This window comes from Plectropomus leopardus, chromosome 18, assembly GCF_008729295.1.
Source record: "Plectropomus leopardus isolate mb chromosome 18, YSFRI_Pleo_2.0, whole genome shotgun sequence".
NCBI classification, from domain to species: Eukaryota; Metazoa; Chordata; class Actinopteri; order Perciformes; family Serranidae; genus Plectropomus; species Plectropomus leopardus.
Genome location: NC_056480.1, coordinates 22,444,090 through 22,469,044, shown reverse-complemented (window position 1 = coordinate 22,469,044; position 24,955 = coordinate 22,444,090). Strand labels below are relative to the sequence as shown.

The 24,955-nt window shown below is 39.0% G+C and overlaps 1 protein-coding gene across 1 annotated transcript in view; it reads left to right on the top strand.

The window, feature by feature from the left end:
• LOC121957465 (CUB and sushi domain-containing protein 3-like) overlaps positions 1–24,955 on the top strand; it is a 446,534-nt gene that overhangs the window by 116,389 nt on the left and 305,190 nt on the right. Inside the window, exon 3 of the mRNA XM_042506041.1 lies at positions 24,552–24,664. Within this exon, the coding sequence (XP_042361975.1) occupies positions 24,552–24,664 (113 nt within the window). The remainder of the gene's footprint in view (positions 1–24,551; positions 24,665–24,955) is intronic.

The window sequence follows — 24,955 nt, the reverse complement described above, 5'->3', positions numbered from 1 at the left end:
CACAATATTGTTTTTCCCACCTAATTTTAGCGAGCATCAAGTGTCTTCTGTAATGGAATCAACAACATGTTATGCACGTGCTAATGTCCCACCAGCAGATGGAGACATAAAATACAAAGCTTTTTAGTGTATGTGATAATCATTCATTGTGTAAAATAAGTAAAATACATCAAACTGAGGGTTGATGTTTTGTAAATGTTCACTTTTGTCAAAAAGGTGCTGTATTAGCATAAATCAGTATGTTGGCCAATTTTGATATTTCATTTTAAAGCCAATATTGGCCAGTACCAATACGTGTCGATATTATCATGCATCCCTAATTTTAATCCATCAGTTTTTGTTTTGGTCAGTTACTGATGCAGCTATGTTGCGCAGTACGTGTCTTGTGTCTTTGATGCATTAAAATCCAAATAGAGGCAGTACACTCAAAATTGGTCTGTCTAGGGGAAGCAGCCTGTTATTGTCCTCGATAATGCTACATTGTGAACAATGAAACTGTGTTGAAATCATAGAAATAAACAAAAGAAACCTCGCTTTTATCGGTCACCATTTTCTTACCATCTGCACATCGATCTTTCACTGAGGAGATCCTGTGTTGGAGAAACCAAATTAGATACTGAGTTGAGATACTGGAAAAAAATAGATAGCTAAATATGTCACGGTATGTTGCTTTAAACATAAATTAAGATATTGTTAAAAATATTCTGATTGGGTAAAATGTTTGAGAGACCAGAAGGGGAAGTAATTAAACACTATAGTTTGTTTTAATGGCGTGGTGGTGCAGTAGTTAGCTTTGTTCCCTCTCAGTAAGAGGGTTCTGGGTTCTAATCCTTCGTCTTCTCCTGGCTTGCACCCGTCTGTGTTGCGTTTGCATGATGTCCCAGAGCCAGCCTGGGTTTTCCCCGGGCTCTCCCACAGTCTAAAGACATGCAGCTTAGGTTATTGTCCACTCTAAATGGCCTGTAGGTGAGAATGCCAGCATTGTTGGTTGTCTTTATGAGTCAGCTCTGTAAAAGTCAGGGGACCTGTACAGGGTATGTCACGCCTCATGCTGGGATTGGCTGCAGCCCCCTCATGACCCTGAATAGCTTTCGTGTAATGGATGGCCTCAGATTTTATTGGGACCCACTCAGTTTCTTTAGGACTCACTCAAATGGTGACCTGAGTCCTGGTGCCTCACTATATTTAGTGGCTGTCAGCTGGTTATGATCAATGGAAAATAGTGACAGTATTCATACATGCTCAGTTTGTGTAAGCATACTATGTGTGTCACAAAAGGCAGGACGAGTTAAATCTCTATACTTTTATTTGGTTTTTATATACTGGCTAGTTTATTCCCTTTTTCCTGCTCCTGTCCTGACCCAGTTTGTATCTGCAGTCCTCTACAGCACCAATTTTACACCTGGCTAAGTCACACCCACAATCCCCCCTAAACACATGGAGAGACATGCACAGAGCAGAAAGACACACACACACACACACACATACAGATAAACATGCACCTGCTACACACTGGAGGAAAATGTGCACAATCACGAAGGCCGTGGGAAACAGCAGTGTGTGATTGGTGTGAAAATAAGCAAATACGGTCTTTGATGTTAGGACAATATTCCCGAGTACACTTTTTTTTGGAAGAAAGCAAGAGGTGTATATGTAGATATATATGTGTGTGTGTGTGAGTGAGTGAGTGGTTTGTGAGTGTGAACCGAGGTGTGTTTACCCCTGAGGTAGTGGTATTTCATCTCTTCCTGCATCAGTTCTGCCCTGTAGGGGGTAAGAGGTGTGTGTGTGTGTATGTGTGTGTATGTGTGTGTATGTGTGTGTATATGTGTGTGTGTGTGTGTGTGTGTGTGTGTGTGTGAGAGAGAGTTAGGAGATCCAAATAGCTTTGCTCAGGTTAAAAAGACAGGAAGGAAGAGAAAAAGAACACTTCTTTTCTTTTTGTGGCCTTTTTTCAGGGCTTTTCTCCCTGCAAGCTCCTGTGTATGAAGCTCAGACCAGTGTTTCTTGCTTCAAAATCAGAATTACTTTTTATTTGCTAGCGCGCAGAATTTTTCGTAGTTACTTTGTTGGGAATTAAACATGCAGTGGTTCAAACATAATTAACTGACTGCTGTAAGAACACAGTGTGACATCCGGTGTCAAGGGAATTGCACAGGAGCGAAATCTTAATTCACAACTATGCAATAAAGTCAGTACATGAGAGTGATCATATGCATATAGTATCTACACAAGATAAAATTATCTATCCCCTCTTAGATATCATGTAAATTAAAATAATTAATAGAAAATTGTGAAACTGTACCAGACCACTGCAGACCACTGTGTGAGACCCACACACAGCACAGCACCGGTTGTTTTTTTTTCCACCTGTCTTTTTGCACCAAACCTTTTTTTTTGTAGTGGCACATCATGGCATTTCCCAGCTATTTTTCCGCACCAAACCTTTTTTTTTTTTTACTTACTGAAACATTGCAGCGTGTCCCATCAGTGTTTGAACCACTGAACCTAGGTGATTTTTGCCAACTTGTCCCTGCTTTATTAGGGGCTTTTGTGCCACCAAACAAGGGTTTTTTAAGCCAAACTATGATCTTTTCATAACCATAGTGCTTGCATTAAATTATTACAGAGTTCTTCTGTACTTGCCGAAAAAAGAAAAAAAAAGTGAGCATAACAATGTAAATTCTCTCCAAACAAAGAAAGTGCTATTGCAAATTCATTAATTGAACATCAGGATTCAATAAACCTATTGAACCATAAACTTAAAGTTCACATGAGAAAAATCAGCTATCTCTCTGTGGCTGCCATGTGCACGCAGACTGTTTACCAGTGCTCCCGCAGCAGCAGTCTCATGATAGACGGAGGGAAAGAGAAAGAGAGAGGGACAGCGGGGCAAGGAGGCACAATGCGAAGCAATGCACTTCATGCAGCTGTACAATAAACTGAGATTTTCCCAATTTAATTAGTAAAATAATATCTCTCTCTCTATCGCTATAAGTCTTGATCAAACAGGAGCAGTAGCAAGTTTGATCGAATACTGACATCCAAATGAGTACTTGGGTACTCATACCCATCCCCAAATCACACCTTAAGAACAGTTTCAACATATAAAAAAAAGAAGAAGAAGAAATGCAACATTTATGTGGTTTACAGATACATACAATGCAAATATTTTTCTCTGGCAAATATGTTGGTGGACTTGCTTTGATTTGTGCATAATTGCTAAGCTTTGCACAGTGTTCAGGGAAATGCTGTGGGTGTGAGTGTGTGCTTCGTAGAAGGATGCTTTCATTAAAAGTTGCAAAGATATTTTCAGCCATTTAAGAAATCAGTAATGTTTCTATTTAATGTGAATGCAGTGCTGTGAAAAGGGCACATGGCATTAGATTTGTGGCTCTGCAGGGAGGGCTGATGACAGACACACTTTTTTCTTGAATGTGTTTTTTCCCACTTTAATAATTTTCTAAATGCAATTTCTTTATGCAACTTTTTGCCTGCTTTTTATGTCAAATTACAGAGACAAAGCAGAGAAGCCAGAGAGAGAGAAAAAAAGTTGAAATATAATTTCCTGATGGATTTAGCTCATCCGTCATAACTCACTGTCTTCGAATTACACAATTTCTGTGTTTCTAATGTTTCCTTTCTCTTAATCTCTGTCTGTATCTCTGAACTTTGGCTTTCAAGTCATCATCACCCCTGTCTTCATGGAGTCACTTGTATCATCTCTCTTTCTCGCAATCTGTCTCAGTCTTTCTGTCAATGTCTCCCTTTCTCTGAATGATTGTAATTCACTCTTTCATCTCTCTGTTTCTTAATTGCTGTCTCTCAACCCCTCTCTGTTTCTCTTTTTTCACAATATTAATTCAACCCTTCCCAACCCATCTGTTTCTCTCTCAATTCTTCCTATAAATGTCATTAATTCAGTACTGATAACCAGCTCTGTTCTTTTCAGCTCAGCCTGGCACAGATTATAATTATAATCATTACAATAACTTTAACAGTGCGGTACAATATCCAGGAGTCAAATCCCCCGGTGAAATATCTCTCTTGAGTCTTTGGAGCTCCTGTTCTTTGTGTCATATTGTGGCCACTGTTTCCCATAGAGATTATGTCTGCATGCATTTAATACACCTGAGGCTTGTGTTAATTGATTTTTTCCCCCTCATTTTCTTTGAGTGGTCTATTCAGTCTTATGAGAGAAAAGGTACGCTGCTTCACATCATGTGCAATTACTTATCCATTACAAGGAGCAAATGTAAATGCTAACAACCTATCAGTGCTTGATGAAGGCAAAACTTTTACTTCAGACACTGCCATTTGAACAATACCATGAGTTTGTTCATATCTGTTTATTTTAATCGACCTTAAGTTTTAATCAAACACATAAGCAGATAAATCAACCAAGAAAACTCCATACTCCCACTGAAAATACTGCAATTACTTTTTAGTAAAATCAGACAAATGTGAACAATTTGATCTCAAACTTAGATGATGATCAAAACTCAAAATAACTTGTGAATGTAGTACTTTGCAGGAAAAAAGCTAACCACAAGGTCCTTGTAAGTCTTTGAAATGCCTTTTAAAGCTCCAAAATATGCTAGATACTTCTTTATTGGCAAACAAATGTCTCCAATAAGAATGAACTTTTACATTAAAAAAAAACAACTTTTACTTGGAAACATACAGATGCTTTACTTAAGCAATGACATTATCTTTGCAGCAATGATAGTGAGTATTGTGAATATTCTGTACTACAGACTGTGGAAACTTGTAGGACATATGATATGTTTGTATTGTTTTTCTCTATTAGTGGGTGTAAAAAAATATGCCTATAAATAAGTCATAACTTTGAGGGGTGTTTTTCTTCCAACGGTTTCTAAAAATATTTTGTGAGACTGCTAACTTCGTATTTCTACAGTTACTTTTTTTTTGGCAATACAACCACCCACTTGGAAGTACAAGGATGAGCACCCACCTTTCTCCGTTCATAAATATTCATAGGTGACTTTACATAAAATGAGAAAGGCACGCACAAACACTTATGGGAGTTGGCACTTGTTGTGAAACCTTTAGCTTGTCATTGCAAATTTGAGTGTGGCAATAAACAAGGCAGTTGTGAGTGTGTGTGTGGGGTAAGAAGTAGTGCTTTCCAAAAAAAAAAAAATAAAAAAAAGGTGAAGCTCTGGGTCATAATCTATTCATAGTTTTCTTGGCAGCAACAATGTATGCCTTTATGATTAAAGCAGCAACACTTTAGCAAATCTTTGGGCACTGTTACAGCATCAGCACCTAACAAGCATTTTTGTGCAGTACAACTTAAATGTATGTCTAGATTATACTGACAAAGGTGTCATTACTCTGAGTTTGTAAATGTATTTGTGACATTTGGTTGTTGCCTTGTATTAGGCCTTTTGCTCTTGTCAGTGTCCGACTGGACTGTTGATACTCCAAATAAATGGTGTTTGGTTCTGTGTGTGAGACCTGATAAGTTGTGCATTGCCCTGGTGAGACCCTCTTAGCCCTGGTCATGGCTGGATCGTCTTAACCCTGTTTGTTTTGGATAGCAGGCTAATGAGAACCAGGGGGGCGTAACAAGTCCGCCAATATACCTTGGATGACTTTCCTGTCTGTTAATATTGACAGTCTGGTGTGTATATGTGTGTGTTTGTGCGTGTGTGAAGTTCCAGTAATCCCAGTGGTTAAGCTGGTAATCCCCTCAAGCTGCCCATTAGCCCCTTGACACACACAGACAGGCACACACATACAGCTCCCCTAGGGCAGTCACCCAGGTGTCAGGCAGACTGTTCCTGAGGGAGGGATCGCTATGATCAGCCACAGAGCTGGCCCACTGCCCCTGGAGGGAGGAATAGAGACACTGCCTGGCAATACATACAGATTAAAGAGAGGAAGACAAAGACAGAGAGGGAGATGGCAAAAAAAAGGAAGGGGAATGGGGAGAGAGGCCAGATTGGGACGACTGGAGGGAAGAGGAAGGGAGAGAACAAACCAAGAAAAAACAGACCAAGAAAAAAAAAACTAGGATTAAAAGAAAAAGGAGAAGTTGTTTCTCTGTGACATTCTGCTCACTGAACTGGCCTCTGCATTGAATGTTATCTAGAGAATTTGAAGCTTTGGGATACTTTCCCCTTCAGTATTTGACAACAACACCAGATTTCTACTACGCTTGGATGTTTTTTGGGTTTTTTTTTTTGTCTCGTACAGAGCATTTTTTTCCCCATTTCTGTGTATCCCCTGTTGTTGTTTCTGTCTCTGAAATGGCATCGGCTGATTTGTGCAGCAGTGTTTCCTTTGAGTTAGGATCCTCAAACAGATGATTCACCTGAGCCACAAATGGACTTTCTGAAAAACACAGTGCCTTTGGGGAAATGATGTCTTTGTTGTTGAAATGCCTCTTTCCCTTACTGAAGTTGATGTGATAATCAGTGTTTGGACTCTTGTGGCCCTTCAAACCTGTAAAAAGCCTCTCATGGTTTCAAATGTATGCTTGTCAGTGATAAAATAAGCCCCCATCATTATTTCTGTTAAACACACGTTTTTTTAAGGTGTGTGGCATTTGTTCAGACAACGTCTTGCTGGAGTCTCGTAGCCACCCACTGTCCTTCTGGAGTTTAGTAGTGAACTGTGTGGGCTGGATGAAACATGCTTCTCTCATTATATGAAGACAACCACACTGAAGCTCTACTATTGTGAGTCATTCAGTTTGAACACTGAATCCATCAGTTCTCTACATTGACGTGGGAAGGTAGAGGAATTGTTCCCTTTAGTATGTCACATAACACAAACAGCAAGACACAACAACAATGAGTCATTCACGCTGTGGGTACGTTGTTTCTATTTTCCACACACGTCTTTTCTGTCTTCACTGCCACTTCTAGGCAAAATGTTAGAAGTTGGTGTCCTCACTTGGTTCTGCACACCTGCACTATTAACATTCTGTCTCTGTCGTTTCATTAACATCTTTTTATACATATCTGCATTGTCTTGTACAAATCTGGTGCTATTTTTTCTGCATTACAGTGCAGAGGAGTTGTATAGACCAGATAATTCTTGAGCTCAAATTTTACAGAAAAAGCTGGTGTACTTAAATAATTTAATAAACAGACAATATTTTGTATATTTGTATTCAGCCACTTGTTATATAGAGTTTTATTCTAGCCAAAGACCTAGGCGAATTTTATGGGAGGTAATTTCACTTAACTAGCATTCCTTTAGCCAGAAATTCAAGAAGTATTTGGCAATAATCACCTGTTGGTTTTTGTGACTGAAAGTGGTACCATTAAAAAACTGAAAAAGAGCTAGCTAAAAGACACCCTTTATCAAAAGACTATCGTTGTTTCATGCCACAAAACACACAATCTACTTTGACTGAGAAATATACCCTGTCTTTCCATCAGGGGTTTTAGCTGTCTCATTTCTTTGGTCTATTATGCACTGTCTCAAGCTATGAGATGCTTTTGAAGGTAAATTCTTGAGCTGGTTTGTGTCATCCTGTCTTTATTCTGTGTAACTGATTGTTGGACTCACCGGGCTAATGTGACTAAAAGGTTGGAAAGTATTAAACTTCCCCAGAGGCTCAGATTCAGCGCTGATAGAGGTAATTGGTTGTCCATCGCCCTGTCTTACTGTACAACACTGACAGTCATTACCCATCCATGACTCAATCACATTTTGGCTTAGGTATGTTAGAAATACTGCACATAAGCACTAAAGGCACAGTATGTGTGTGGCTTCAGGTATCATTTTAAAACTTATGATACCAGCCCCAATACCAGTTCTCTTAAAGTCCTACTGATACCAAAAGAATACTTTATTCCATATGCTTTTTCTACTTTTTTTATACTCAGCATGTGAATGGAACCTTTTAGTTGAGTAAAAGCCCACCAGACACCACATGCGTGTCGTTTAGCCTTACTTTTGAATGTGTTAAAGGCATCTTGGTATGCTAAATTGCCAACTCTGTCAAATATATCCCAATTGCCCTTACCTCATCACAGACTTTGGTTTAGCTGCTGCTACAAAGTGGGACAATTACCAGTCAAATTAAATCAAAGAATGCTTGTGTAGAGATTGGCTACGAGCAAAACCTGTAACATTTGACTGGAGAATTAATACTACTAGGTACTATGTTATTTCAGTGAAACGCATCGAGTAGCACTACGCAGCCCTAGCTTTGACCATTCGGTGAGACCACAAATGCAGATTTAACACATATTAATGTGTCAGAGTATTACAATCTGAAAACTTTATTTAAAAAAAAAAAAGATTTTTAGAGCTCATGTTTAAGACAGGACTAGACATGTAATTTTTGGTAGGTAACAGCCAAGAAAAGGTTAAAAAAAGCTTGATTCGGCATTCAAGAAATATAGCTTGCGGTGTGTCACCTTTCACCTTATGCTTTTATTTTGTATTGTTTTGTGTAAATTCACGTGAGTCAGCTAATTTGCAAAATAGCGATTTGCAGATTTAACTTTGACCCATTCAGTGAAACAACCATTGCAGATTTAACTAATGTTATTGTCCCAGTCTGCATGGACTATTAGAGTATGACAATGTGAAAACTTTATTTTAAAAAAAGTTAATCTTCAGAGCTTATATCTGAGATAAGACTAGACTTGTAATTCTTTATAGGGAACTGTCAGCAACAACTATTATGTATTGTTCTGTGGAAACTGAAATGAGCCTCCTATTTTGCCTTCGATTTCATCAGGGTTATCTCGGAAGTGGCTTGAGGCTTCAAATCTTAAGTAAAAAGCCTGCATTACAAATTATGATGGCCTGGAATTTGAAAGACATGGGCATTTACTGAGCAGTGAGGGTGTAAGAAAAGATTTCTTTTTTGAAAATGCATTAATGAAAATGTAGGACCTAGAGGGTGTTTTGTGGGTTTTTTTAAACCTCACAAGTGCTTCAACTCATACTATTCTAAATGAAATACATTAATTTCAAGATGTGAGACAGTCCAACCTGTCTTGAAAAAACAAGTTGTTTGTAAACCTCATAGCAGAGTTAGGGCTAGAGTGTCAATCTCATATAAAGTGACCAATAAAGACATTATGACATAAGAATCGCAGCAAGTGGTGCTGAACACACAGCTTTATTTTCACTCATAGCCACAGTGCACAGTAACGGTAACGGATACATAAAGTATGTCTCAACATCGTCATCCTCATCTTAACCTGATAGACAGTACACATTTAGCAGCACTCCGTCAGCTTCTGTGATTCCATCATAGTAAAACATTTTACTTCCTTTGAAACTACTTTTAAAGTAGCTCTTTGGGTTAATTGCTTGTATGTGCACATAAAAACATGTACATGGACATGTTTAAAGATTTCATGTAGGGTCTTGTAACTTTTTCAATCTTCACCCTGGAGGAAGAATCAAGAGAATAGAGCAGAGACAGACAAACATAAGGAGACTTAAAGGCCCGGAGACAGAGAGTGAGAACAATAGTGTTTCTTTCTGCTCTATTGCTCTCTCCATTATCCTTCAAGACAGAAATACAAGAATTCCATTAAAAGACCATGTAGTGACCTTAACACACATGCACATGTGTGAGCACACACAGTGTTGATGTATCAATTAATCACTGTCTGTCACTTGACCATTATAGCCTGTGTATCCTCACTGAACCATGGGAATTATATACAGTGTGCGTGTGTGTATAAAATGTCATTCTACTTTATAATGACCATTGTTGTTCCCAACTCTTAAAATGTTGTAAGCCCCAGCAGACCCTCTAATAGGTCATTTTTGTGTGGTTTTGTGTGCGTACACATGTGTGTCCCAAGTCATTAGTATGCACTGCTGTGTACTTGCCTTGTGTTATTAAACATTAAAACTAGATGACAGAATTTGGCCTGAGCTCTGGGGCTAAAACTAATACAGTGGGTACACACTCGGGGAAACACACACAGACACAGTGGCAAGCTCAAGACACACACACAAAAAAGGCATTTAAATGACCATTTGAGGCTAAAGCCAATTTAGAGTTGGTTCTTAGTAGCAATTTTGAATGAAGAATGTCATTTATTTTCACACAATGGCGCATTAAAGTCACTGACTCTGGTCGGCCCATTGCTTTTGATGTCATGGTCTGCAGAGGAATTGAAGAAAATCACTGGCTTTGTGCCGGATAGGCTACCCGTTTCACTTACTATTTTGTGAGGATAAAGTCTTATTTATTTAGTCTGCTACAGTACATGCAAATGTGTTAACTCACATTGTATGGTCAAGAGTTAATACCTATACCTATATGCGTTTACATGCCATAAATATTACTGCTTTTATTTTGTGCTATGTTTATGGGATTTGTAATTATAAAAAGCTCCCCCAAAGCCAGGCCCAAGAATAACAGGACTTTAAGGTCGGATGATTTTATGAATAGAAGCTATATTTTCTGGTTCACTGCTCTAAGCAACACTATGGAACAAAGTCCATTTGGATATTAAAACTAACAAACACCCCATCTGTCCACAACTTCAGTGTATGGTATTAAACATAGAGTGAAATGGGAGTTGAGCAAGTAGCAGAGGGCCATATTTTAACCTGAGTGTGGAGTTTTAAACGGTTTGCTTTGAGCCATCCATTTTACTCTAGTGATGCTTTCTGCAGACAGACTAGTCTAGTGTCAGTCCATCTCTAAGGCTTATAATTTATGATACTGAACAGAGGACGTCATGCACGACTTTATTTTCTGTCTGAGTATGGCCATTAAATCCTACTATTTAGATTTTTATACGCATACCTATATTAGAATTAGAACTACATAACAGAGAACAATTCTATCTATCTATCTGTCTATCTGTCTATCTGTCTGTCTGTCTGTCTGTCTATCTATGTCAGTTATTTTATAGTGTGCACATAACCTAGGTCGTTCACATGAAAAGAGATACCTCATTCCGCATTCCTCAGCACTGTGAAAGTTAGAACTCCTTGCACATCTTCTATGCAACTTCCAGAGCTCTACTATCAGCTTGTGAAAACCCTTACTGCTCTTACACTTTGATTTCCACTCAGGAGACTTGACTCTCATCACTGCTTGAAGGCAAAGTTTTGTTTCACAATGCCAGGTTTTAAAGACTACATTCTAACTTGGCGGAGGAATAATTATTTTTATTTTCCTAAAATATAATTGATCTTTGATTTAATGTGTTGCCTTATGGTTATCACAGTCCTCACTCAGTGCTTTTTTTTGTATCCAGAGACTTTACACAGGCAACACAAGGGGTTGTGGGTAATATGCCTGTGGTTTTTTATCTTTGTTTTTAATGTAGCGTTTGTCATAAAAGTTATTTCACGTAAACAGGGAAAACAGGCCAAAGCCCTCAGGCAACAAGCCATTCTAACAGTCAACCATCACTTAGGGCATGCACATACATCTGAGTGTTTGCCAACATTTGTGTGCAGCTTCTGTGGGTACGTTACTGTGTGTTTGCGTTTGCGCCCGTGAGTATACCGTTTGGTGACACTGTGTGTTGTGTGGTCGTTTGTTGCCTTCAACAAGTCAAAGAGGTAGTTATTACTGCAGGCAAGGTTATACACTTCAGTACAGACACACACACACACACACACACACACAGGAATACAAGGTTGTTTATTGCAGTAAACATGAAAAATTGATCAGGGAGACCACTAGCTGACCTCTAGAATCTAACATTTCAAAAAAAAAAACCTTAATATCTCAAGCCAACAAGTGCCTCACTGAAAAGAAGCCATTTTACAGATGTTGCACAGAAAGCCAGAGCTCACTTTCAGTTCAGTCTAGCAAGATTTAATTAATCACAATGCACATTAATACAATATTGTTGGAGGGATAAACAAGACTTGAACCCAAAAGCAGAGTCTGAAGGCAGCAAAAATATATTTAACACTGTCTTTATTCATTTGCCTGGTGGGCAGTCAAACATGACAAGTGAAACTTAATAAAACAGCCAGCAGGTTTAACACTGGCAACAGAAATCTATATACAGATGACTAAAGGGCTGCACTGCTAAGGTAGCTTAGATGATCTGACCTAGGGTAAGTGAAATACTTTGCCTACTATACAGTATGTAGAGTACACAACTTAAGAAAGGTGACTACTTACAGTTATTGGCAGGTGATTCACTCATTTATTTTGAATATTGCCAGCATGTGAAACTTGGGTCCTGTTAAGCATTGCAATTCATTTTGAAAGCAATTAAAGATGGGGTAGGCAGATTAATTTTGGCGTTACTGGGCAAGAACCCCATAATAAACTTTGAGCATATTGTTATTCAGGTGGTCTGAAAGAACACTAGACATCTGCACCTCCGCTTGGCTCTGCTTTCAGGCTCTAGAAAATCTAGGCCTTGACATGAGACTATGGTCAATCACAGGTCATCTCAGAGAGAGCATGTTTTTATCGGCTGTTTCATAAATAGAGATGCACTGATGGGTGGGGATGGCTTCATGTTCACATTAATGTGGCTAACATTAGCTAGAGTCTCAAATCACAGCGTGTCCTCTGCCTCACTACCAGTCACTATAGAACACTTTGGCGGGAGGAGAGACCGCAGCAGCTTCAGAAATGAACCCCCTTTCAGCCACTGGAGCAACTTGAATCTCACCAGCATATACCCCAGCTCCAGGGGACTGGACAGCCCAGACTTGTCACCAGATAAGCAAACTTTCAGTTGCTGCTGTAACACATGTTAGACCTATTGTGTCACCCAGTGCTGGAAGGGGTTTGTGCTTGCTAAATTCGAGCCGCTAAAGCCACAGACCAGAGCCCATTTTTGGAGCTGCTGCCCGTTGTACTCCAGGAAAAGGAGTCCATAGCAGTGGGGAGCAAAGCGGAGGGACAGTGGGCTGGCTAGCTACCTAATTCTAGTCTCATTTGTCTTCTGATAGAGGGGACGGGAGTCTAAGGGAAACACTGGGTTACTGTATCTGCAATAAGTAAGCCTATGCATATGCCCATGATTGTCTGATGACGGGGGCTTAGGACAGAGAGGGGAGAGGGGAGAGCTGCAGCTTTATATCATAAATGCCAGGTAACTGAACTAAACAATTTTAAACATGTCATAAAAACGCGTCAAAAAAGTCTTTTGTATACAATTGCTATGAGTATGTGTAACTGCTCTGATGGGGGTCTCAACGTTTGTGTGTGTTTGTGTCTATCTTTACCCAACATATTTCTTCTCCTACATTTGCCCTCTGTCTCTCACCATCCCATCTCATCCTCTCATTTCTTCTAGTCTCCCTCCATCCATAAATCTCACCGTTGACTGTCCCTTTAAGGTGCTTTCAGCCCTGACACCCCCCCTTTAAATGCCAGCCGACACACGCAATCTGTCTCTACCTATCTGCAAAATACAGGTGTGTGCACTTGCACGCACACACATTTGTGTGCATCCCACATTAATGTGTGCGTCCCTTTCGGAATGTGCATTCACGTGCCTGTGTGCCCCTTTCTATGTATGCCAGTCAGGTTTAATAATAAGTGATGAGATAGCCAGCAGCCTAAACAAGCTTTAGCTCAGGGGGGCAGCACTCACTATCTATCTAAGTGCCTCAGAGAGGGAAAGACAGAAGAAGGGAGAGAGAAGCAGGTTCACAGCATTTATCATTTAATAGTGGGAGCAGCAACTCCTTATTTTTCAACAATTGAAGTTGGATACTGTTTACTGTTCCTTGTGAACAGTCATGGCTGTTCCTGTGGTGTTCTTCATGAAAGTCTCTTAAGGAACAGTAAAGTGTTTAGGAGAGTGACAGGTAAAAGATTCATTTGCATGTGCAGTCGATATGTATTCTAGCCTATGTGCTACATATAGAACATCTCTTAAAATCACACATATCTTGGAATTATGGTGGATAAATATTTCTTTTAAGTGTAAAGATATGGTAACAGAAAGGTAACAATTAAGGGGAATGATTTTACAAATCCTGGTGCTGACTGTTAAAAGTGTCAGTTTTTTTTTGTCCTAAACATGAATGTAAAGTAACTACAGTACAGACAATCACAGTACAGACAATCACAGTCAAAAGCACAGACAATCACAGTCAATCACAGTCAAAAATGTTTCACATCCCCCAAAACCTGCAATCAAAAAACACTGGAGGAGACAGTTTTCTGCTACGCAATCATTGAATTGGGCCGTAAATGTGCGTCAGTTGGTGTCAGTACGAGTCTCTGCATGTTTGTCTTGAAACCTCTGGGGCTGACAGGGAGGTTAATCCACTATTCAACCCCAGTCAGAGTGTCTCTCCTTGGGGGTGCACAGAGAGCAGCGATGGCTCCTGTCACCTCCAAAGCTCTGGGATGAGAGATCCCCCCCTCCTTCTTTACGATGCACCACAAAAGGGCTTATCATCCCTGGGCATCACAGCAGTGCTGAGGGGGATTGGAGGGAATGGATGTTTGCACTGCAGGGTGCCAATAAGTTGCAAAGAGTGGCATACAAACACACGCACACATATATGGTCGAGCACATTTGCACAGTTAGGCACACACTGCTGACATATGGCAAGATAAAAAGAGAGTCTGCACATGGCGGCTGGGGAAGTTTTTAGATTTTCTAAACACACACGAGGCACATATGCGCATTGGTTAGCATGCATACAGACCCGCAGACAAAGCCATGCTAGAAGCACTGAATGCTATCTGCTGGAAGGAAATTGGTTTTCTCCCATTCTGACCCCTCAGTCTGGTGTTGCTGAGAGTGTGTGTCGTGCATTCAAGCATATGTGGATGAGGGTTGAGGAGGTGTACTCTGGCTTTTTGGGAGTTTATGTGTGTGTGTGTGTGTGTGCTATTTTTGTGTGTATTCATAGGTCATTTAATCTATATTTGTTCTTTGATTCAATGTCATGTATAAATATTTTAATATACCTTTGCCTCAACAGATATGATTGGTACAGTGAATCAGTTGCACACAGTGATTACCTCTTGCTCTCTTTTGGGTGTATTAAGGTTTTATTCAGCTTATCAGACATTTTATGGACTTTAGAGAGCTAACATGCCTTTCTGTCTTTCACTTAATCTCTCTCCTTCCCTCTCTCATTCCCTCTCCCTCTGTTTCTCTCTCTGATAAATGGAGCTAGTCAATGAGTGGGATGTTTGGGTGACCTGGCCAGGGGTCCTGTTTGTGTTTATGTGTACCTGTATCTTGTGAATTCACGTATGTGTGACTAATTTAATGGATAGCATGTCACCATGGTCAAGGACCCCCCTACACACATACAAACACACGCACACAGATACACAGGCACACTGGAATACACACAGAGCTCAGGGTGAGTAGGGAATGACTGATTTATAAGACACACCAGTGACTATTGACCACATGTACTGTAACTTGAAAAATGACTCTGTGTGTGTGTGTGTGTGTGTGTGTGTGTGTGTGTGTGTGTGTGTGTGTGTCACTCAGGCTAGTGTTGTTAATCAATCACTCACTACAGACCCTGAACTTTGGACACGAGTAGAGGAAATAAATCTACTGACATGAAGTGGAAGAGAGGGGAGGAGGAGAAAAGAAAGAGGCGAGGAGAGATGTTTTTTTTATCAACTAAAGAGGATGATGCTCTTTTTACTTTGAAAATTTTACAAAATGCTATGCTTAATTTAACCTTTATTTAAATGTATTGATGGAGTAGACTTATTTAAAGTACTGAAGTTCTTTTAACTATCCTTTATTGGAGATCTTTTCTTACAGTAATAATCTGAAAAAGTACCTTTGAATGAACACAGAGAAGGTTCAGTGTCAGTGATATAACTCAAGTGCTGCATCTATCACACGTGGCTCCTTTTATTTTGTAAATTTCTTCTTCTTTTTGTGAAGAAGATAATCACAGATTATCACAAGCCCTCCAGCATGATGACCTCCTCTGTTAAAGTGTAAAATTATTTCCAAATGTAATTTTAGATTCATGTTCTTAAATTGTTCTTTAGTCGTGGTGAAGGCCATGTAAAACAGTCTTTAATTTGGAGGGTTCACCTCATCCCCTTATTCCTGCAAGAAAAGCATAGTTATATTTGTCATAAGTGTCATTTGACTCACACAGCAAAACATAGGCAAGCACATGTAAAAACAAAAGAAGGAGACTGAGACACCAATAAAAAGACCTCTAATTTTGTCCAATATTACTAGGTCTTAAGGCAGTGAAAACAACTTTTAGGCACCCGAGTGTCTCGAGTTGGGTGACTGTCTAATGAAACAGGACAGATACGTGCTCAACTTGAGGTCAGATATCACTCAGCCAATTGGGAAAAAGAAAAAAAAAAACGTAATTAATTTCAGGTTTTCAAGACGTGTGTGTGTGTGTGTGTGTTTAAGAGAGAGAGAGAGGGAGAGAGACAGTTTGTTTGATGATCATGAGAATATTAACTAAACAGTTGTATGATGAAACAGCAATGAAATAAGAGAAACTGGTGTTCAAGAAATTATGTAAATACAGCATTCAAAATTCTAAATAACAATATGAGAATGTGTGTTGTGGGGGGTTGATTTAAGTCTGTGGCCATTAATGTGACAATTGCGGCAGGTTTAATTTTGCATTAAAATAAATGCCCGGATTATAGAGAGAATCTGATTTTAAATAAGTTAGAGTCGTAATTATCCAGTATATTTGCAAAATCAAGTGCCACAGGAAGTAGTATGCCATGACCCTTAAAGTGTCCTTACTGCATTTCATTTATTTGTTTAAATCTCTAACTCTCTTTATATACGTAGAGCACACAATCAGTAGCATATAGATATATTCTAAAATTTCATAGGTCGAAAAAGAATATATTAAGTGATGAATAATAAAGAAAAAACAAGTATGTCATTACAGGCTATGTGGTACATGGTTACTGCATAATACACTTTAATACATCGTTTTAGAAATGTAAATGTAACCATTGAGAAACATTTGCAAACAGTCTAATTACTTGTAATGAAAATGTAAAAAAAATAATTCATTGAATCACATGATACTATAAAATACAAGAAAATTCACTTCTTTTCTAAGGTTTTTCATAATTCCTCCTAAATTAAATTGCAGGTCTAACTTTTATGGGCATTGATAAAGTGAAAATGTGTAATGACTTATTGTGAGTCATTAGTTAAGAATATAATTACCTTAAGACACAGAGCGAAGAATACCCTCTTCGCAAACACTTAACACATCTCCCTCTCCTCTGTCTGCAGTGGTTGCCATGATAAGATTCAGCTGTTAGCAAAAACCTCAGTTTTGGTTTTGACATTTTTTAGGTATATTTGTTTTGTCACGTGTCTGCTTAATTTAATACTTCGTGCCATGAATATATAATCATTGAAAAGAGACACCAGAAAAGAGGCTCTAACTCAAATACCAGTTCCACATTTTTTTATAGCAAAAGCAAGAAAGCTCAAACTTGCTGTTCACATTTCAGACAAAATAATTCCATATACACTGATTTTTCTTTATTCTGAGCGGAAAGACAAGCAGAGAAAGGAAGATTAAGAGAGGCAGTGGGCAGTGTGAACAGAGGAACTGTATTGGTGTTCACGTAGAAAGCTACCAGCCTCACGGGAAAGAGGGACGAGTGAAAAGAAAGTAAATGGCCAGGAAATTGACACAGTTACTGTTCTCCCAATGGAAGGAGTTGGAATGGTAGTGCAGTCGGGAGGGAGGGAAGGAAAAGAAAAGATGGATGGAGGAACATGAGGAGAGACTAAAGGAAGAGGAGATTCAGAGCATTTTGGTTTGCAGTGTCAGGTCTTGGGTCAGTATCAACTCAATAAAATACAAACAAACTAAAATACACTTACACACTCTCTCACACAACCACAGATGAACACACTTTCTCTAGCTCACAGACAAACACGCCTAGTGGTCTCCTGGTACCACTCCTTTGGTGGTTAGAGACTGGTAGCTACACAATCTGACACCCGCTGAGGGAAAATAAACAGACTTTAATACTGAGCTCATATCCCCATTAATTCTGATGAGAAAAAGATGTAAATTGGCACTCAGTTCTGTTTTCCATTTAACTAGCCCTTTGGTCATAAGGTGGCTGACACCAACTGAGATTAAGTCGCTCAACAATAAATATCTCTGTAATGCATAAATGTGCTGCGAGGTACTTTATAGATTGTACCAGCAGTAATGCAGCAGTAACAGCTTGACCTGCCTAAGATCTGACTTAAATGTTCAAAATGTCACTCTGTACATGACAGCCATGCATTTGATGATTGTGTTATGGTTTTTTTCCTCTGCAATACATTTGAATTACTGCTGATAATTATTGTTTAAAAGTGAGAACATTGTGGGGGCTCGAGGACATTTTGTTTTATTCTTGCAGTTAATAAAAGCTGATTCTAGATTAGAGTTATGTGTGTTTATGTTAAGGTGCTGGGTTAGGCAATTAGTAGTTACCATTAAGGCTTCAATAAGTTGCAAGGGAATAATAGCACTGAAACTCCATACAGAAGCCTCAAATCAACATATTTCCTTATCTATGTCTTTTTTATCCAGTTACCATTGTGAATATTAATCGGGAACAGCTACATCATGCATTTCTTTAAAGGATTAGTTTGATTTGTTGCACACTGTTGATCTTCAACAGTTAATTTGACCACCTATATTAATGGTCCAAACTGACAGAGGTTAGGTTTGTTTATCAGACCATTTCTTTTGGTCCCCCGTCCTATGGATGACCTATTTATTACTAAATATTATAGATGAGATACTTGTTCTGAAAGAAAAACAGAAGTTAATGTAAAAAATGTAATATCCATAAGTTCAACAAAGCTATTCAGGAAGACAGTGGGATTATACCGGATAATAGTTACTGTCAGTAAAGTGAAATGTAATCTATATTATCATAACTATGCATGAAACTGGGTAATTTCACATTCAGGCAGGCATTCACTCCACTCCAATGAATATCTATCCCAAGCAGATGAGAGTGCATGGTCTGTAGGTCCGTATCAGATGACTCTTTGATGTGATTAAATGATGCAGTTCATATCAGATATGATTTGATCCGAGAAATTATTTTTCAACACGACACAAAACCTTAAGTGTGCACCACCTGTCTCATTCTGTCCGTCTGTCTTTCTTCTATTTTATTTTTTACAGTTTCTCTTTCAACCCTGTCTCTCCGTCTTTCATGGCAGTAATAATAATGAAAAATCTCTTTTTCCTCTCGGCAATAAAGAGACCATCAGATACAAGGGAGGAAGAGAGAGAGGGAAACAGAAACAGAGATGCGGTGGGGGGGGGGGGGGGGGGGGGGGGGGGGGGTCTGACAATCGCATTAGCCAGACTGCATGGTTGCTTTTTTGGAGGAAAATAAAGAGAATGGTGTGTTTCTATTATCTGTTCGTGTTGTGTGTGTGTGTTGTGTGTGTGTGTGTGTGTGAGAGAGAGAGAGAGAGAGATGCCCCTTATGTGTGTCTATGTGAGAGAACAGAGAAAGCACTCTGCTGATATTAGCTAGTTCTTCATTCACTTGCTAATGTGATTTCACTCTATACACCACGCAGGCACATAAACACATGCATACCCAAGTACACACACACACACACACACACACACACACACTCCCACTGGAATAGACCTTGAATGTCAGACGCCCTCTGTTCCATCTTTCTTTCACTTGAAAAGAATTTTGGTTTTACCTCATAAATCTCAAAACACATAAATCCAGTGATAAATTGTTACACAGGAAATAGAGAATGCACAGTGTGTGTGTGCGTGTGTGTGTGTTTCAAAAGTTTGTTTCTGCAAGAGTGAAGCATTACAAATAAGATATTGTAGAGGAAGCAGAAGAGAATAGTTTGAGGTTTATTTACATAACACAATATTTGCTGTTTTCTTGCTGGCTGCGTTTTTATCAAGAAGCTTCTTGGAAAAACATGAATGCACACAGTGTGTCAAAAGGATCTTTCATTTTCTTTATTTTATTGGTGAATGCCTTTTGGAACAACACATCTTTTTGAATTGAAATGTGACAAAGATATGTCAAGCCCCACACACGCTAGCAGAAGATTTCGGGGAAAAAAATGCAGAAAAGATGCAAATATGTGCGGCAGTGGCCAACTTTTACAATTTTGATACCCGGAGGCAGAAGTGCAACCATGGTGCTAAATAATCTAAAAAAAGTGTTGAAGCAAGATGAATAATGTTAAAAGAAGGAATGTGTTCTTAGAAGGTGGCAGTGGGGCAGGCTTCAGTCATTGCCAAACTCTGTGGAAATTGCAGATTAATTGACACAGAAAATACACAGAACTTTGCCATATGTCCTTGTCACATAAAGCAACAGGACGCAATTTCACATACACATGATCATACAGAAGACATACCATTGTGTTGTACCACTGTAACCACTGAATGTTTTGTGTGTGGTTGAGAGAGCAGTAATCTGTATTGGCGAGTGAGGGGCATGAGTGCCCATAAACACGAGCAAAACTCTGTCCATTCATGCAGGTCATCAGTGTGTTTGTGTTATGTAATGGATACTTATTAGCTAGCTGAATTGCAGCTGATGGAGCATAACTCTTGCATTAACTAACAGCTGCGGTACCACCACCACCCTCTGGGCTAGAGTTGGGTTGTCCCTGATTTGCATGCATGTGATGGGACAAAAAGGGGACACTTATATGTGGTGTTTACAAAAGTAAGATTTTGGAATTTTATTTGAGACACTTGAAATGACAAGTATAAGGGGGGCCAATAAGTTGCCCAGGTCAGATTATGTCACACTTGAATTCAGTTGCATTAATGCTGCAGTGTGTCCTTTTCTTCTGCTGCCTGTTAGTTGTTACCTTTTTTGCAGGCGTAAGTCTTGAGGGGATTACGCGTTCGGTCGTATGTGTGCGTGAGTGTATCTGTCTGTCCGCAGGTAGTCTTCCATACTACTGAACCCATCAACCTAAAGTTTCTGTGCCCCTTCATGACTGTTAAGGACTTTTAGTGGTTGCGATGGTTTACCATTTTGGAAAAATCTATAAGACGGAACATCTATGGACTGTTCACAATGTGCCACTATTTTAAATCTGTTTGTATGACACACCAAGATGCTTCATAGTCATGATTCTACACTAATAAAATTTCCATTACTGCTGCTGCCAAACCTTTGTGCTTTACTACCGCTTCCTCATATATTGTTATACAACTAAAACATTGTTTTTTTTCTGTAGTGGTTATAGCAGTACAGATGAAGTTAGCATGTGAACATGCAGAGATCGTTTGAGGGTTACTGTGTGGTTCGTTACACAGACATCATGGCTAGCATGCTTACTATCTGTTGGTCATAATGTAGGTAACATTGTAAGGACAGATACAAAACTGGAAAGGAAAAGAAAATCAAATAGGGCAGTGAATTAGCAGAAAGGAAAGCAAATCGCTGAAGCATAAAGACTGATGGGGCAGATATATTTAAAGAGTAAAAATGAGAGGAAAGAATAACCAAAAATAGGAAGGCAGCACAGACAGAGAAATACACAGTAGATATAGATTAGGAACAGAGGGAGAGATTAAAGGGATGGTTGGGTGCTTTTGAGAAAGTGGCCACCATTCGTGCTTTGAGTAGTATTGGACTAGATGAGAGAGAACGAAGAAATAGAAAAGGAGTAAGTCGGCTGAGAAATGGGAATCAAGATGCGAGGGAGGGCCAACTAAAAGAGAAGGGAAACTGAAAACAAGGGAAAGCAAATTGACAGGAGAGATAAAAGCATGTTACATGGGGTGAAGCCCAGTTTGGATGAGCAGAAAGGTGGACAGAATGATTAGAGAAAAGTGCATGTACAGGGGAGGAACAAATTCAAGTTAACTGTTAAAGAAAAGTAGTAGGAGGGACATGCAAAGCAGAGAGGATAAATGAAATAGAAAGATGAAAAGAGATGTTAAGAGATGTTAGAAAATGAATACACAATGGAAAGGAGGAGGTGAGAGGGTGAAAGAAATAGAGGAGGATAGAAAGATGAAAAGATGAGAGGAGAGGTGATGAAGTAGGCCCATAACGGAGGACAAAAGCAAGATAGGAGGGACAGGAAGAAGATGAAAGAAGGGTTGAGAGGAAGAAAAGACAGAAGGCGAAGTGAGGGGCAGGATTTTAAAGAAATGGTTGATTGTGGTTGTTTTGCTGAAAGAAAACTTAATACATTAAAATGTGCAGACAGAAAGACAGATGAGAGGGTTGAGCAGAGGGATGAGTGAAAGTATAGAGCAGGAGAAAACTGAATTAAAGTAAGTCATTGCACTGTGTTCATGTTTGAAGTATTTCACAAACACTGTGATAACTAAAGACTCATTTTATGGTTAAAAGTCCAGGGTTCCCAGTTTGTTAAAGGTAAAGGTCACAGAGAGATACAATCTTTTTTTTTGCCTCAATCACCTTAAAAAGTGGGAGATTACTTTTAAAAAGTCACAGGTACAAAGATTGCTAGAAGAACATTAGGTTTGTATGCTGTGTCAAGGATTTTCTGACATTAGTGTTTTCCTCTTAATGTCATATAAAGATAAGAGGGGTGGTGAGGATCAAACTGGAGCTAACAGCTAACTAATAAGTAGCAACTGAATCTGTTCCAGAAAATAGAGAAGAAATGCAGATATAACACTGAAAGGTTCATGTTTTAAAGTAAAAACTGGAATGGAGGGGAGAGATATTTGTTCAGTGTAAAGTAATTGCAATTAAAGTGATAAAGTAATTGCAATAGCAGTAAAACACAATATATATATATATATATATATATATATGTAAAGTAAACAGTTTTTGCTTGTAGGCAGTAATGTAACTGCTATCTAATAATCTCTACACAAATCCACATAGCAAGAATGATACATGTGCAATTTCAATCAGACATCACTCGATATAACGTTACAATCACAACCGGGCATGAGAGTGATTTTTTAATTACTTTATTTTTTTAACATAATGAAAACATTGAAGGTGCAGTGCAAGCTTTGTAACATTAAACTTGAGTATCAAAGCTAATCTCTACAGTCTGTGCTGTTCAGAAAGGTAGGCCTACTCTAATCCCTACCCACAATTTTGCTTGGGTATTCATCTTGGTCCCTATTATTAGGTTAGTTTTTTATTTTTTTTGCAACCACTCAATGGTAGTTTAATGTAAGTACTCAAATATGGAAATTACTTAAAATGCCCATCCCTAGAAAGAAAATTGGTGAAAGTAGAGAAGAAGGTTATAGAGAAAAGTGAAATTAAAAAGATCAAAGCAAGAGAGTAAAAAAAATAGGGGACAGAGGTTAAAATGAAAAGTAGTGAGACAGAAGGAAGTAAAGGAAAGGTAGCTGTGTGAATGCCAGGGAAGGGGAAAGGCGGAGAATTAACAAGGAGAGAGGAAGATGGGAGGTTTAGGTGGGTAAATGCCACAGAGAGTAGAGCAGAGAGGACGGCAGAGAAAGTGGAGAAAGGCTGTTGAGGTAAAGAGGGAAGAAAAATCAGTTGGGTGACTTAATGCTAAAGGAGAGCCTGGTGCTAATGGACTGAGGAAAGAGAAGGAAGAGAAGAGCTGAAAGAGGAAGGAAGGGAGGATGAAGGTGAAATAAAAGGAAGAATGGTAGCTGCAGGACAAGAAAATGCGTTGCAGTGGCAGGAAGAAGGTTTGGCTCTTGTCCATACCTGAAGGAAAAAAAAAGCTGGCATTTCATTCCTCCATCTCTCTTCTTCCTTGTTTAATTTAAGAAATCTGAAAGCTGAAGACACACCTTGGCTGTTTTGTGCAAGCTTACTTTTGGAGGACACAGATTAAAGGCAGCCTTGCCTTCTCACTTGTTCCTGTTTTTTTTTTTTTTTTGGTTACCTATTGTTACACAAAGCCTTTTCAGTATTACTGGTTAGCTGACCAATGGGCTCACTCTTTTGTTGGTACACTTTCATCTTGTGGCTTGGTTTATTTAAAAGCTCCTACCGAGTCGTGGGCTTTAGTGTAGCCCTCTTTATATTTTTCAATAATGGAGAGTTGTTTGTGTTCTGCTTCACAGGCTCAATGCCAGGCAGTGGCACTGGTACGAGCACACATCAGACACAGGAGTGTGATCAAACTGGCAAACTATAATTATGCTTGTCTCACGTGGCAAACACCATATAAAGTTCATAAGGAGTTCCTTAGAAAGCGGCAAAGATGCACATTTTCACTAAACTTAAAAAAAAAAGGGTAAAAATTTGATTTGAAATTTTTTAGAATTGCAGTGTTGCTGAAGTTTGCAACAGAAAAAAATATGATAGATTTTAGATTACAAAACAAAGAATATCAGTTATTAAAAAATATGTTTGAGTTTTTGTACTTTTACGAGTTACCAATGATGATGGTTAAGTAAATAATTACATGTTGGTCAAGCCTGTAACAAATATCCTCTGCACTCTTCTAGGTATAATTTGTACTTCTTTTTTTTTCACCTGATGAATGTTGTTTTTTTTAACACATCAATATGTTGATCTCTATGTTGCTATAGGTGTTAATGCTGAAAGGCCTTCTGTGTCGTAGACAATAGGGGGGTTCTTGTTTTTCCTGCATGTTTAATGTGTCCGGTAATTTGCTGAGAATGTCAACACACTCTCCTCTGTGTTTCTACAGGCTGACAGGCTTCCAGGTTCCTCCCCCTGTCACCAGTACAGGGAATGTCTTCTCTTTGAGGTTGACCAGCGACTTTGCCGTCTCTGCACATGGCTTCAAACTCAACTATGAAGGTCAGTCGGCATCTGTATGTATTTGTGTTTGCGTGTGTGGGATGATATGTGATAATGTACAGACTGTGTCAGTGTCGACCTCTACGGTTCAGAAAAACGAACATTGTAAATAACAACCACCAGCTACTCACGAAATATCACATAGAAGTCCATAGCTCTAATAGGACCGTGGGTGTGGGCCATGTAAGGAAGACATTCAGACAGCAAAGAGAAGTAATTGAGCAGGTGAACTTTGTGTTTTTTCCTTGAAGCAACTCTTGATATTTGCTTGAGACATTGTGCTTAGAGAAA